The sequence below is a fragment of the Apus apus genome, chromosome 1, assembly GCF_020740795.1.
Source record: "Apus apus isolate bApuApu2 chromosome 1, bApuApu2.pri.cur, whole genome shotgun sequence".
In the NCBI taxonomy this organism is placed as follows: domain Eukaryota; kingdom Metazoa; phylum Chordata; class Aves; order Apodiformes; family Apodidae; genus Apus; species Apus apus.
The window spans coordinates 165,635,754-165,650,095 of record NC_067282.1 but is presented as its reverse complement, the minus strand read 5'-3'; the positions used below and the strand labels follow the sequence as shown (position 1 = coordinate 165,650,095).

Here is a 14,342-nt window from a genome sequence, read left to right as displayed (position 1 = left end):
GTTTTGAGAATGTCAGCTGTGGTTTTTCAGATATACTCCATCATCCCGGCAGACAAGTCAGGAGGAAGGCAAGGAATGGCTACGCTCCCATTCAACTGGAGGCCTGCAAGACACTGGCAGTCAGTCCCCGCTTGTTTCTCCTTCAGCTATGTCTTCATCTGCAACTGGAAAATATCACTTTTCCAACCTGGGTAAATGCCTATTCCCTTCATTGTTTCTGCCACTCTAGAACAGAATCATAAAATTCAACAGTTCATATTTATTAGTTTGCCAAACTAGATAATTTATTTTAACATCTCCATCACCATATTGTGGTACATCACTAATGAAAGGAAGCTAATGTGTTTTTTTTTCATGAAGTAGGCCAGAGTACCTCCAATTTTACGTGCAGAAAAAAAGCACAGATTCTTTATGATTTGCCCAAGAAGAATAAAGTCTGAGGCAGAGCTGGAAATTAGGCTCTAGTTCAAAATTACTGTTCTTTTAGGATTCGCAGCCAGTAGGATGATTTCCACTGAATTTAGGGAATGTCAACCCAGGCATTAAACATTGCTTTTTTCCTATATACAGGTTTGCTTCGAGATAGGCCTTTTCAAGGCACTTCGGGGGCTGGACCTGGCTATAACTGAACTGGGCCAAATCCAAATCCTGCCCTTGAATGCAATATAAACTCATAGGATGTGAATCACCTTTCAGATTTATTTGATTACAGGTCAAGACTTAGATTTGTTTCTTCTGGATCTTGTTTCGGATTAATCCAACACAAATTAAGTTTTGTTACTATTATTTTTTTTTCCTTTAATGATTAATAGAAACCCATTTATTTACACTGCTCTAGACACATACACAATGAGCTTTTTAGTCTCTTACTGTGGAATTAGCAGCAACCTTTGAAGCATTCACACTTCAGTCACTCTGTCACAGATTATGGCATCTGTAGGTTACAATCGCTCAAAAGAAACTTGGTCAGACATACAAATGTTGGTCTTTATTACATATGGGAAAAGAAGTTGAACAAAGCCACTTCTAAGAATGAAATTGGATCCTGCCTAAGCAAGCCACTGCTTTGGATTTCTTCCATGTACTTGCAGTAGTTTTAGACACAGCTCTTTGTAGGCAGTGTTCCTCTCAGTCTATAATTTTCTGCTTATAATTATCTTCTCTTTGTGTTCATAGTTCTTGTACTCACAACAGAGAGCAATAAGATCATGGGGTTTTAAAATTTATTTTAACATTGTCTTTTGTTTTTTTTCCGTTATCACAGCCCTACAGAATAATTTTCTCTCACAACACAGCTGCTCTGGTAGTTTATGACTTAGGGCACTTCTTGAATGATCTGAAATAAAAGTCCTAAGACAGAGGCTGAATATGGATAGACAGTTAGCTCTTTCTTCTAGGCATGGAGTTAGTGTGGTCCAGGTGAACCATAAGCAGGCTTTCCTTCCTACTGGCAAACAAACTTTGCAAAAGTTTAAAGTAGGTTCATAAACGCTGTTCTGGATTTCAACCATGAGTGACTGGAATACTCCTATTTAGTATCATAAGATTCAATTGGCCTGTGCAGGAATTATAACCAAATCTAGTGGGAGGGGCTGTAGAAGATCTAAGGATAGATATGTCTTATGTATGCCAATAAATCTTTTTCTTAACAGCAGTTTGTAAGATAGGTATATAGTAAAAAAATACAGATACTGAATTATTAAAAGAGCTACTTATAAAAAATACTTACAACTTCTTAGTCCTTTTTAATTTTTAACTTTTTAATCTCTCCTGTCGATTTTCTGTCTTGGGCTGTCAAAGTGAACAACTATGTATTCAGACATCAGTGTTAGTGTTACCATGTGTTTTAAAGGACTAGCTTAATCCAGGTCTGGGTCCTCAGAGATCATCTGCTTCACCTTTGTGTGGTGGCTTTGCATGTAGGAATAAAAGCCTTTCAAGCATGAAGTCCACCTAACTAACCATGCTAGTCCTACATTACAATTCTGTGCAAAACCAAAATCTGTTTAATGGAAACATGCTTCATTAATCAAGTTTTGTATTCCAGTGAGTCCAACCAACCTCTCTCAGTTTAACCTTCCTGGACCCAGTATGATGCGTTCAAACAGCATCCCAGCACAAGACTCTTCTTTTGATCTGTATGATGATTCCCAACTGTGTGGCAGTGCTACATCCTTAGAAGAGAGACCACGAGCAATTAGTCATTCAGGTTCATTCAGGGACAGCATGGAAGAAGGTAAGACTGAGTTACTATTTGGATCAGCCAAAAGACTCCAATACAGGCCTGAAAATAGGCCTCCAAACTGTAGTAAAATTTTAAAATATTTCATCTGCAACTTAAAAACTTAAATAATTTTGTGAAGCATTTTAAATTTTGTTGTGCTGGACTCACAAGAATTTCTTACCATAAAGCATGGACGTTATTTCTTACACACAGTAATATGCAATGCTGTGAATGTCATACACATACAAATCCTTTATCAGAAATTTTGGAGAAAGGGAAATCATTCTTGGAAAATTGTTTTATTATCTTTGCCTCTAAATTTGAAGTGTCTGAGCATACCTTGACTACTGTGATTCCATGCTTTCTTAGTCCTACTTTCTTAGTTGTCATGAACCAACTAGTTTTATGTGGGACCGTTTCCCTCATCAGTGCTTTCTTTCTTTCTTGGTCCTGTATTCCTACTTTCTTTCATAGTCCTGTATTTCTTTTTTTTTTTTTTCCAAATGTCAGTGCTGCTTAACATCCCCTTTCTTTTGTAGTCATGTCATTTCCCCACTTTCCTGCAGACTCCTACAGCAAATACTGTGTGAATTTCTGTATTTAGACTGTTATTTAATATGACCTCACTCCTTTCTTTATTCAAAATATTGCTGCTGGTCTGGTTTCTTTAATGCCAAGTACAACACCTGGAATTTGGGGAATATTTTTTGCCTGGGTTTTGTTTTTTGTTCTTTTTTAACCACAGGGTGTAATTAAATGCACTGTAACATTTTCTTCTGCCTAACTTTTCTGGTAAATCTGATTATTTTTAGAAATCTTATAAGCACAAAGATCTCACACCATTTAAATTAAAAACAAAACAACAACAAAACAAACAAAGCAAAACCAAAACCAAAGAAAAAAACCACAAAAAGCCCTAACAAAACACACAAAAAAACCCTCACAAAAGCCCCCCCAGTCCCACTCAAATTTAATGGAAATTCATTCCATAATATCATCACATTACTCTTGCTTGCTGCTAAGCAATGACAGTGTAAGTGGTCTTTATAATAAGCAAATAAAAATGTCTTCCTCTACCCCCAAAGCTCACACTTATAATATAAAAGCCAGAGGGGAAAGTCCTAGATTAAATAATGGACAACTAATACTTTTTAGTTTTCAGTTCTTTCTTCTGTAGTTTAGATGATATGTCAGGCAGACATCTGGGTATGTAATACTAACAGTAGGGTGCAGGACAGATCAAGCTGTGAGTTGTCAGCACAGAGAAGATGGTTGAATGCACAGAAGCATATCATATAATTCAAGGACATAGGTGACTACAGGCCCTTTGCTGAGAAACAGCAAAATTATCAAAGGAAACACTGGAAGAATAATAGAGAAAACAAGGCAAATAATTTATGCATAGAAAAATAGGTGTTAAATCTGGAATTTCAGTAATGGGTCACCAGTGGCTTTGATGAAAGCTTTTTCATTTGTCATGTTTCATATCCAGCTGCACTGGACAACCATGATCAACCTGAGTAAATGAAAGTCAATGCAGCAATAATAAAGTTTTCCGCAGTTCATGGTGTCACCGTTTGACTCAGGTTCGACAACAATGCTCTCGATCCCCTCCCCCTCCCACCCAGGTAGGGAAGGAGAGAGAGAAAAAGAGAGAGACTTGGCTGGATTGAAAACTAAACTACACAGTGTGACTAGTTAAAAGAAAGCTTGCTGAAGCGAAAAAAAAATCAGCAAAAAGGAAAATTGGCTTCATCCTGGCTCAAACCAGGACACATGGTCATTGTAGATTAACATGAAATTATGCTGTTGGAAGGCTAAATGTATTTTATTTAACACAGGAGCTCTGAGGAAGGTTATAGTGAAAGAAGTTAGGTAAAGAGTAGAGAGAGTGTATGAGAGTAGAATGGGAGTTTAGCTAAGGGATTTAAAGCAGAAACTGAAAACCAACAATAGATTGAAAGCAACAGGATTTCACTGGCCAGTGTACCACATTTGTAAATATTTCCTCACTTAAAAAACTAGATTTAAAGTCTGTTTGGCTAATTCAAGTGTTCTTGTATTGTCAGTTTGGAATACAGATGCCAATATTAACACAAATAAATTTATTTCCCAAACCCCAGCAGCTTATAAATATTAAACTAATTTCTTTTGAACCAAAAATGAATATAAGTTAAATAAACTATCTTCTTTCAAATTCTGTGGTGGTGTGTCTTTCCTCAGTAGAGTCATTGGAAGCAGAAGGGCAATTTTGTCTCAGTTTATTCTTTGTTTGCCAATTTCAGAGAGGCCAGGAACCCAAATTTTTTTAGTTGGAAGTCCTACAACATTTACTTGGTGCTCCTGAGGCTGACTCTACTGATGATTAGTGTAAATATGGGACTCCATCTTGCAGGAACCCCTTCACACAGACGACAAATGCCAACATGCCCAGGTCTGCCTTATGCTGAGAGGACAAACCAGCTGACCAGACCCCAGGAGCTCACCCCAGGGAATGTGAGCTGTTTTGCAAAGCATAGTCTCTTATTCAGCTGTGGATTGGTCTATAAACAGCTCAATTCTTGGTTTCTCTCAAGAGTGCGTTTATCAAGTGATTTGTTGACAAAAACAATGAAAGTGATGCTTGGTTTGCTGGTGATGATACTGAATCTCACTGGCTTGCTCTCCTACCACATACACAGCAAAGTGCTTTTTCTGTATAGAACAATCTTTTTAAGTGCAGGGAAAATATCAATAGCTCTTCTATACTAAATAATTGCTCATAGTTACTTTGTGGAAGATTGGTTCTCATTTAAAAAATGTGTTTACTTATTGAGCTACATGGGGAAAATTTTATGCTTTCATCAATATTTCATGTTATTTTCCTTTTTTTTAAAGTACATGGGTCCTCATTATCACTTGTCTCCAGCACATCCTCTCTCTACTCTACGGTAAGTATTGACATTTTAGAAAACCGTTCTGCTTGCCTTTGTTCTTGTTCATTGTTCATGAAACTTTCAATGCTTTGAGGTTTAGAAGGATTAAAATTGTACTGCAATAAATCAGGAACATTTATTTTCAACTTTAATAATGAAATAGTCTATAGAGGAACATGTCTAAAAACATCAGGTACACACAGATTAGGTTTTCCAGGCTTCAGCAGCAAATTGCAAGCAATTCCAGCTTATTTTGGGGAGGTAGAATGTACATACAGACTAGCTGCACATTCAAAGTGAACCTTCTCACTTACATTTTGGTAGTGGAAAAACCTTTACTACTATTTCCCTGTCTATGAGACACTATGACCAGTTTGCATGGAAGGGGTGACCAAAATGGTAATTCAAGCTTCGATATAAAATTTTAGAAGAATGTTATAAAAGTGATAGATGGTAAAAATCAAATTGCAAAGTGACACAGTCATCGGTATCTGATCAATCATTAATTCTGAAATATCTCTGCTGTGATGTGATCTATTGTAGCAAGGATTTACTAATATTTTTTATTTATATAACCTTCTATCATTCAAGATTACTGAATATCTTGAAAATATTACCTAAACCCCATGATATTAGGGAATGTTATTTTTCCTGCAAAGCAAACTTTAAACTGTTCACCAAAGTCCATAGTGTAAACCAGTGGAACATCTTCTGAAATGTCTGACTGTGAATTCACGTTGCAGTTAAGCCTGACTACGTAAACTATGGATTATGTAGACAGGATAATGGAAGTAATAGAAAAATCTACCAAGGGCAATAAAGGAATTAGTGTGACAAAATTACTAGAGTTGACCTTTACAGATGATTTTTTATCAGAGTTTCTCCTGCTTGATCCCTCTCTTCCTGTGAGAAAAAAAAAAAAAAAAAAGTTTAAACTTTTCAGCAGTTAATCAGAAGATGATGCACAAGGGGAGTGTAGAAACAGGGAAGGCTGACAATCGGTATCACATCAGCTGCAAGAAAAAACAACTTTTCATTATTCAACATTATGGTTCAGTGCCCTGTTTTCTCCAGAAAGGGATTACTTCACAGGGTTATGGCACATATAGCATTACTAGATTCAAGGAGAAGTATAAGAGTTTTTATACCTTAAGGAGCCCATAATCACTATGCAGGAATGACAAAGCAGCTGCCTTTCCATAAGTGTCTCGATCAAATATATTTGTCAAATTTGTCAAGCATTGCCTTGAATCTTGATGCTGGTGTTTTTCTGCAGCCTTATCACTGGAGATGTTCAAAGTACTAAATGAAGATCAGAATCTTTATGTATTATCACTACAGCTGAAAAGCTGCCCTCTGAAGATTGTAGGAGACATTTTATTATTTGCTGCCATTGCAATAAGTCCAAGGAGATAAGTTCTGCATTGCCTTTCTTCTTGATTTACCTTTAGATTTTCAGGACTTACTTGAAGAGACTGGAAATCTAGCTTGTAGAGTTATGCAAATAGAGAGACAAACATTTTATTTCACAGAAATGTATGCCATGTAAGTGTACTGGAAGGATTGAATTACTGATTCTGTTTTGACCGTGAATATATCTAGCTCTCCCAGAAGTTGAAAAAGATGTGTGATAGTGTAAATTATGATAGGCTGTCACCACTTTTAATATCCTCCTGCTCAGTAGGTGAGACACTGCAATTTTCACATATTTAGTTAATGGCTATATTTCTCACACTGCCTCTCAGCATTAGCTACACTTAGAATCCATAGACTTCATTAACTGTGCTAATCCAAGCTCAAAGGAGATGTGTAAGGACATTTCATTTGTATGTTAATATTTTAAGTCTTAAAAAAAAAAAAGAAAAATATCTTTAAAAGGATGGGGTGCATGCATATGATGGAGAATTACAGGGATAAAGAAATATATTTCCTTTCAGATCCTCTTGAACCAATGACAGAGTGCTGGCTACAATGATGTCAGCATGAACTCTTAAAGAAAAATTGCTCAGATGTATTTGGTTGCCCAGTTTTAATTTTTAAGTTGATAATATGCCTCAAATCCAGTTCTTTCTCTTTGGTTTACTTCTTGTACTGCCCACAAAATTTAATTTATGGGAGCCACCACTCTGAACTCTGGGAGAGAGGCAGCGCTTCCTTGTACAGCGAAGGAGTCATCTGGTAACAACATGTGGCGCTTCCTTCAACAGCCGGGGCCAGTGGTCTAAGGATAGGGACATCCCAACAGGACAGCTTCAGTAAAAGGCCACCAACCCAAATATATTAATTTTTTTTGCTTTTCTTGGCCTAGTAGAGTTCATAAGGGGATACAGTCTCTTTTGATCTTTGAGGACTTCTCATTCACTATGTTTGAAGTGACAATAAAGAGAATAAACTTTCAGTTTTTTCTGTAGGCAGATCTCCTTTTTGTGAGCCCAGATCAGAATGTTAGTATCAGCTGGTAAATAGAACAACAATTATTCTGATGTACCACATATTACAGTAGTTTAAGCCAAGTGTTATACATGAAAACAGCATAGCATCTCATTCTTTATACTGACTGTTGGCAGATATATGGAAATGACATTTCCAAAAGTCTTCTTCCCTTACAGCAGGCAAAATAAGAAAACATTTCTATAATCTATTATTAAAATTCTAACAGCACAAAAGTTTTACGTAGTGCACACTTTAATCTGAAATAGCATAGATACTGCCTGATGCCTGGAAATTTTTAGAGGAACCCTTACATTGTGTTTTCTTAGCCTTTCTAGTTTTATTTACAGCTAATTCTTCTACCTGTATTTTCCTTTTACTGCTTACTTCTCTTCCTGACAGTGTTAGACTGCTTCTCTGAAGTTGGGCAACTTCAGATCACGGGGTGCATTGACTTACAGTACATTAACTGATCCTTATTTTCTGTTACAAAAGGGTTCCTTTCTTAGGTCACATCATTCCTTTCCATTAGAATCCCGCTGAAGCAAAGTTTTTCTGTCTACCTAATGCCTCCTAAATTAGAATACTCCCATGCTTACAAATATAATGACTTTCAAAGGTTTCCTTTGCAATGATTTAGTTTCTTATCTTGCAGAAAAATACTGTTGAATAAACAGCATTATTATATGGCACAATTCATAACAATATTGGAAAATACCTAAAATTATTAAATCTTATTAGCAAGTTTAAGATGAGAATTTAACATGCCTTGGTATTCCTCAATATTTTGGTCACTACTCTGGATGGAAGATGTTGCTTTAAAGTGCAAGTACCACTCATCCTTCACCTTCCCCCATATAGGTTTTACTGGTATGCTGCCAGCTTCTGTTAGCAAGGATTAGTCTGTTAGGAATATTGCTTAGTATACGGTAAAGCAAATATCGTTCCAGGAGCCAGAACAATCATTATGGTGTAAAAGTTTGCAGGAAACAGACTAAGGTCCATGAAGTGACAGCAAAGCAAATTTTGTTTTGTATCTTAGAAATGTAGCTGCAGTTCTGCTTCTGTTCTCCCTTTATTCCCTCTTTCATGTGGTCAGTATGCTGGCAAATTCTTTGGAGTTTCAGCTGGAGCCTTGCCAAGCAATTTGAAAAGAATCCCATTTATTGTTTTTACTGCATAACTTCCTTAAATGTATTAGATCTGTGAAAATACTAATTTCACTTTAGCATAGCTGGCTTTTGTTCTCTATTACCACAGTTATGTTACATACTGTTTCTAAGCCGTTTCTTCTTTGTTTTCTTCCAGGCAGAAGAAAAGGCACATTCAGAGGTAAAAACATTTCTTCATTTCTGTAGCTGTGTATGGTTTTATGTTATTTTAAAATGTAATTGTTTGTCTGCTATGGCTAAACTGTTGAGATGCTGGGGAAATGACACTGATTCTTTGAACCACTTTTTGGGAAGTTTTGGTAAAGAGCTGATGCAACTTCTAGTGCACTACAAGGTGTTTTCTTATCATCATGCTGAAGAATGTCTCCTGGCTGAGATTCTGAAAAGGTGGCAAGAATCAATAAGAATTGGGCTTCTGAGTGAAGGAGTTGTGATACGTCTGATTTCAGACTTAATACCACTCTGCACTGGATCTAAGGGACTGTGCAAATCTAGGTAATGTGCTGCCTTTCAGGAAAAATACACTTCAAATGTTCGCTTTGAACTTCTGTTCCTTTTTGCATTATATTACATTTCTGAAACTGACCGCTTTGATGGATTTTGGAGCAACGCAGATTGATTTCAGATATAAATCAAATCTGACCTGCAAAACAGCTTCTTTCTCCTCACAGGGTATAAGAATGGGTGACAAGGCCAGGTCACCAGCTGGATAAAATTGCAGCCTTCCTCAAAACAAGAGAGAGTTATATTAAAAGGGCACCAAGGACTAGCAGCAATGAAGTGCAGCACCAAGGGGTGCACTTCCACTTCACAGAGCCTCATACCTTCCAACTCTTGCATTTATGCTGCTCCTATTTTTACTACTCTAATCAGAGAAAAATTCAGCTAAAAGATATTTTGAGGAAGCTGAACAAATAAACATATTCTTCCTTATTTGCCACAGTATATTTAAACAGAATTTTGACATTAATTTTTTAAGCTCCTTTCTCTGGAAGATAACACAAGGGAGCTAAAGCAGCATGCCATAGCTCAGTAGTGTAAATGACAATTCCTCATTTAATTGCCTTTTATATAGGGTGAAGAAACATTTCTTTCCTGTGTATTTCTACATGATGTTTTCTTAGTATCTGGGTCTGCTCTGTGCTGTTCTTGCAGAAGAGGTCGAACAGCACTTCAGAACTACCTTTGTATAGTTGCAGGAATATGGTGGAAGTGTAGCTTAAGCAGAAATTTCAAATATTTGCTGCTGAAAAACAAAGAGAAAACTTGAAAAAAAGAAAAGGGGCAGTCCAGGATAGAGAACAGCTCAATAATCTGTTTCCTTTGCTCTGAGCTAGTGTAAATGACCTAGCTATTTTTGTATCATAGATGTACAGGAGCTTGTTCATTCTTAGAGCTTCTGCAATATTCCCTGTTGGTTTTAACAGGAGACACAAAATTAAAGTACTGCAATAGTCTTTGCTAGTGAATGGTATGTGCTCCCTTTCCTAGGCTTGTTCTATACATTTTGCTTCTCTAGTCTGGAAAAATTTCTTCTATGTCTGAATATGAAAGAGGTTTCAAGGTGAAACTCCATGCGATGCTTAAGTTCAATGTAGTGCCTGCAGTCCCTGTGTGATCTCAAATAGGGTAAAATGTGCTTTAAATAATGCACAAGCTTCATGCTAGATATCTATCGTGGTCAAAATGTAAACAGATTTTTTCTTAAGGATTCTCTTTTTCGTAAAAGGATACAAGAGCCTAGAATTAAGTTTATTTTCATGTCAACTAGGACATTTAAAGTTCTATTTTTTTAAAGTTGGCAAGGAAGTTTTTGAAAGATATATAAGGTTTAAAGAGGCTGCATGTTTGAATCACAAGGACTGTAGGAAGTATTGTGTTAGAGGAAAAAATATATTACTGTACATCATCTAACTTTAGACTTCCATTAAGCAAAAATCTGTCTGAGGTAGTGGGCGATTTACTTTTTTGGCACTTCATCTGCATCTAATGTAGACATTTAACATATGTCAGTTGCATCACATCTACAGTCAAACAAAGTGAACCTCACCCAATTTTTTTCATGTTTCATAATCTCAGGCATCATCCAGATCTGCTAACATTAATTGCACTAAGGATGGGTTTGGAACTTATGGGATTTGGTAAAAAAAAAAAAACAAAACCCAAACAAAAACAAACAAACAAACAAACAAAAACTTACACGTGCAAACAGAGGATTGTACATATGAAGTAACTAAACGTTGGCCCATATGTGCTCCTTCAACAGGGATCTTGCACTGGTCAAGTGCAAGAAAACAGTTGGAGAAGCAGTAGGTGCCAACTTTTAATAATTTGTGTTTCTGAATAGTTCTGAGTTTAAAATGTGAAACTTGTAAATCTATTAGGGATCCCTCTAGAAAACAGAACAAAACAAAACCCACAACAAAAAGAAATTGCTGAAATATTGACAGCAGTCTTTTTTCTCCTAGCAAATTCAGAAACTTCGGAGGGAGCTGGTTGCATCACAAGAGAAAGTTGCTACCCTTACATCTCAGCTTTCAGCAAATGTAAGTGACTCTGGCTAATAGCTTTTACTTAATTCAAGTACCAACACGTGGTCTGGGAGACTGCTACGGTTTATTTATTTTGGTGTTTTTCAAATTAATTATCTCATTAAGTGTCTGTATTGCCTCAGCTTCAAGCAGAAGGCATATAAATCAAACACAGAGGAAACAGAAATGAGTTTCCACATTTTGAGTGTGACAACAGTCCTATTGAGTTCAGTTTCACTCTTTCCTCAGAATAAACCAAAAATCCCTGAAAATAAGGAGACACAAGCTAAGAAAGGGCATAAACTACAGATTCTGATAGAATTCATCATAGTTTAATTTCACAAAGATAAGCCCTGCAAAATACAGAAAGATGTGGAGGGAAGAACAGTATGCTGTTCCTTCCAATTGTCATACACTGGTAATATGAGTTATTGAACATGTTATCAGAAAATAATGTCAGATAGGGAATGTGGGCTACAATCCTGCCTGGTTACTATGGTTTCAGAATAAGTTACAGGATAGTTACTGAACAGTCTTTTGTATAGTGATTTTTAAATGGAATTCAGGATATAACTATAGTTAGTATTCCCAGTGAAGGCTGAGATGCAGTTGCAAGAGAGTATCATTTTACTTTTCAAGAAAGCATTTTCAAGCAATCTGTAGAGTGCCTTTCTTAAAAATGTATGTATACTGAGTATTTAAATCTCTAATTACTTTCAAGAAATTATTTCAGTAAGTGAAGTAGCACTGTGTTCATGTTGTGCGAAAATAATCTCTAGCACTGTGAAAGCTACTTGATTTCTTAGGATTGCCACACATGAAAATGTAGAAGAGTTACACATAACACTTTCTGCTCTGTTCAGGTGGCAGCAGAATACCTCTGGGTATTTGTATCTCTGTAGCAGTATCGGTTGCCAATCTATTCTGTGTTCTGCGAATGAACTAGTGAAGCAGACCGTATTGGAGCCCTGCAGTGTTTGTAAATTCAAAAGCTAGATTCTGACTTGAGTCATTCCTTTGGGGATTTATAGCCATGATGCCTGTCTTCAGTATAGGGTTTCATCTCTCATATATGTTTAGACACTGATCTTCATCTTTGCCAGACTGGACAATTCTTCACTCACTCGTCCTGAGAGCAACAAAATAAAACCAATACCAAGAAGTCAGGAGAGCTAAGCCAGGACACCTTGGGTAGTTTGGTAAAAAGTCCATTGCCCTCCACAGCTCTCCTCCAGCAAGAGGGCAAGGCTGCAGCAGCTCTGCCTTGTGCTGGGGAGCACAGGGAGGCAGGCTGGGGCTGGACTTGTGACACAGCACAATTCCAGATGTCCCCACATCCACTCTGAGTGCACTCTTAATGCCAATGCAACAGGAAGCGGTGTTATCTAGAGGCATTAGCTTTATTCCTGATCTAGGAATGTTCCTGCACACAGCCAAGGTGTTGGAGTAGATGATCTTAACAGGTCACCTCAGTTTTGCCTGTGGTGGGCTTGTGCTCAGGTACCAGTACTATCCCCGTCTGATGGGGATAACTCGGGCTCTTGGTACCATTCCTTTTGTCTGTGGACAGAAAAGCAGTTTGCCCTTCTCTCCTTCTTCTAGATCTCAACAGAAAGCACCAGCATAGTCCTTCTTGCTGATGTGCTGAGAGTTGAAAGATTACTCTGTGTAGTCCCCATCTTTTTCCAGTTCCCACAGCAATTCTGTAGCAGATCATGAGTATCAAGTGCAATGGGATGTGGATGAAAGGGCCTTGCCCCTGTAGGTGAGGCAATGAGGCAACTGTCAGTTCATTTGGTGCAAATTTCTCCCCAGTATTATTTAAAAGACATGTACCATTTATCTGCCAGTATTCCTTTGTGTGGAGTAAACACCATACATCTTGGTTTCTAATGAAATTATCTATTTCAGGCAAGTTTTTAAAGTCAGCTCCAAGTTACAATTAGATATGGTCCATATTTCAAAGTAATTTAGTCAAACTAAAAATTGATAGTTACATTTTGGCTTGGGTTTCACTCAGACTAATTCTGCTGCATGGGTGAGAAATAAATTGGGTTTGATCTGTTTAATTCAGATTGTATTGGTTGGGGATTTGGTCCCATGTACTGCTTCTGGACTTATGATCACCTAGTAAGAATGCCCATAGCTTTTCTACTGATCTAAATGGAGGCATAACATTTTCAACAGGATTGAGAGAAATATATATATACATCTTTATCTGGTTTTGCCTATCCTAAATACCACATTTTTAAACCTGTATGTACTTGTATGCGTATATATGTGTGCACACACATAGTATGTTGTATAAAAGTTAATTTAATCACATCCTTTTGGCTGTTCACTCACCTTCTAATCCATCTCCATAGAGACAGTCTTTAAACTCTAAACCTATAAGCAACCCTAAAGGTGATCCTTTTAGCACATGGTGTTTATAAATGGTACCAGAGAAATCTTTTTATTTTTTCCAAATCCCCAACATATGGAAATTTCCTCAAAATTAAACTTGCCAGGAGCATAAAACTTAGAGGCTTCAAATTCTCTAGGCATGAATAAGGGATTTACATGCTTTCATGATGAATAATAAAAGAAAAGCTGATATTACTAGATATTGTAAGTAAATATTATTTGGGTACGCTGTAATGATATATATATATATTTTGTAAAAAAAAAAAATAATAATTTGAAAAGTGTTTGACAATAATCCTGATACTGAGTTAATTCTCTGCTGTTTTGGGTACAGAAGATGTAAAGTATTTAAAAAACCCAAATTTCCACAAAATTGTGATATGGCCTCTGAAATTTAGCCTGATTATGGAACTGATACCAGTGATTCTATACTTTCCATAAAAATTAGGAAAGTAACTAACAAAGACTTGATTTAATTTGACAAACTTACAAAACCCCCAGATCAGCTTCTAATTTTCATGAACATGTACTGTCTTAGCAATACTTTACTTTCTTGTGTTCTAATCTAAGAGACAGTTCACCAGCCCCTGGCATTTAAAGGACAAATAGACCTGATGACAAGAGCTGTAACGTACCCTGAGAGAACAAATCAAAACCGTGTTTT

The 14,342-nt window shown here is 36.8% G+C and overlaps 1 protein-coding gene across 3 annotated transcripts in view; it reads left to right on the top strand.

Moving 5' to 3' along the window:
• Positions 1 to 14,342, top strand: part of NAV3 (neuron navigator 3) — a 273,171-nt gene that overhangs the window by 224,084 nt on the left and 34,745 nt on the right. For all 3 annotated transcript variants that reach the window (XM_051631165.1, XM_051631157.1, XM_051631149.1), the window contains exons 18-22: positions 31 to 191; positions 2,048 to 2,236; positions 5,102 to 5,154; positions 8,878 to 8,901; positions 11,210 to 11,287. In XM_051631165.1, the coding sequence (XP_051487125.1) occupies positions 31 to 191; positions 2,048 to 2,236; positions 5,102 to 5,154; positions 8,878 to 8,901; positions 11,210 to 11,287 (505 nt within the window). The remainder of the gene's footprint in view (positions 1 to 30; positions 192 to 2,047; positions 2,237 to 5,101; positions 5,155 to 8,877; positions 8,902 to 11,209; positions 11,288 to 14,342) is intronic.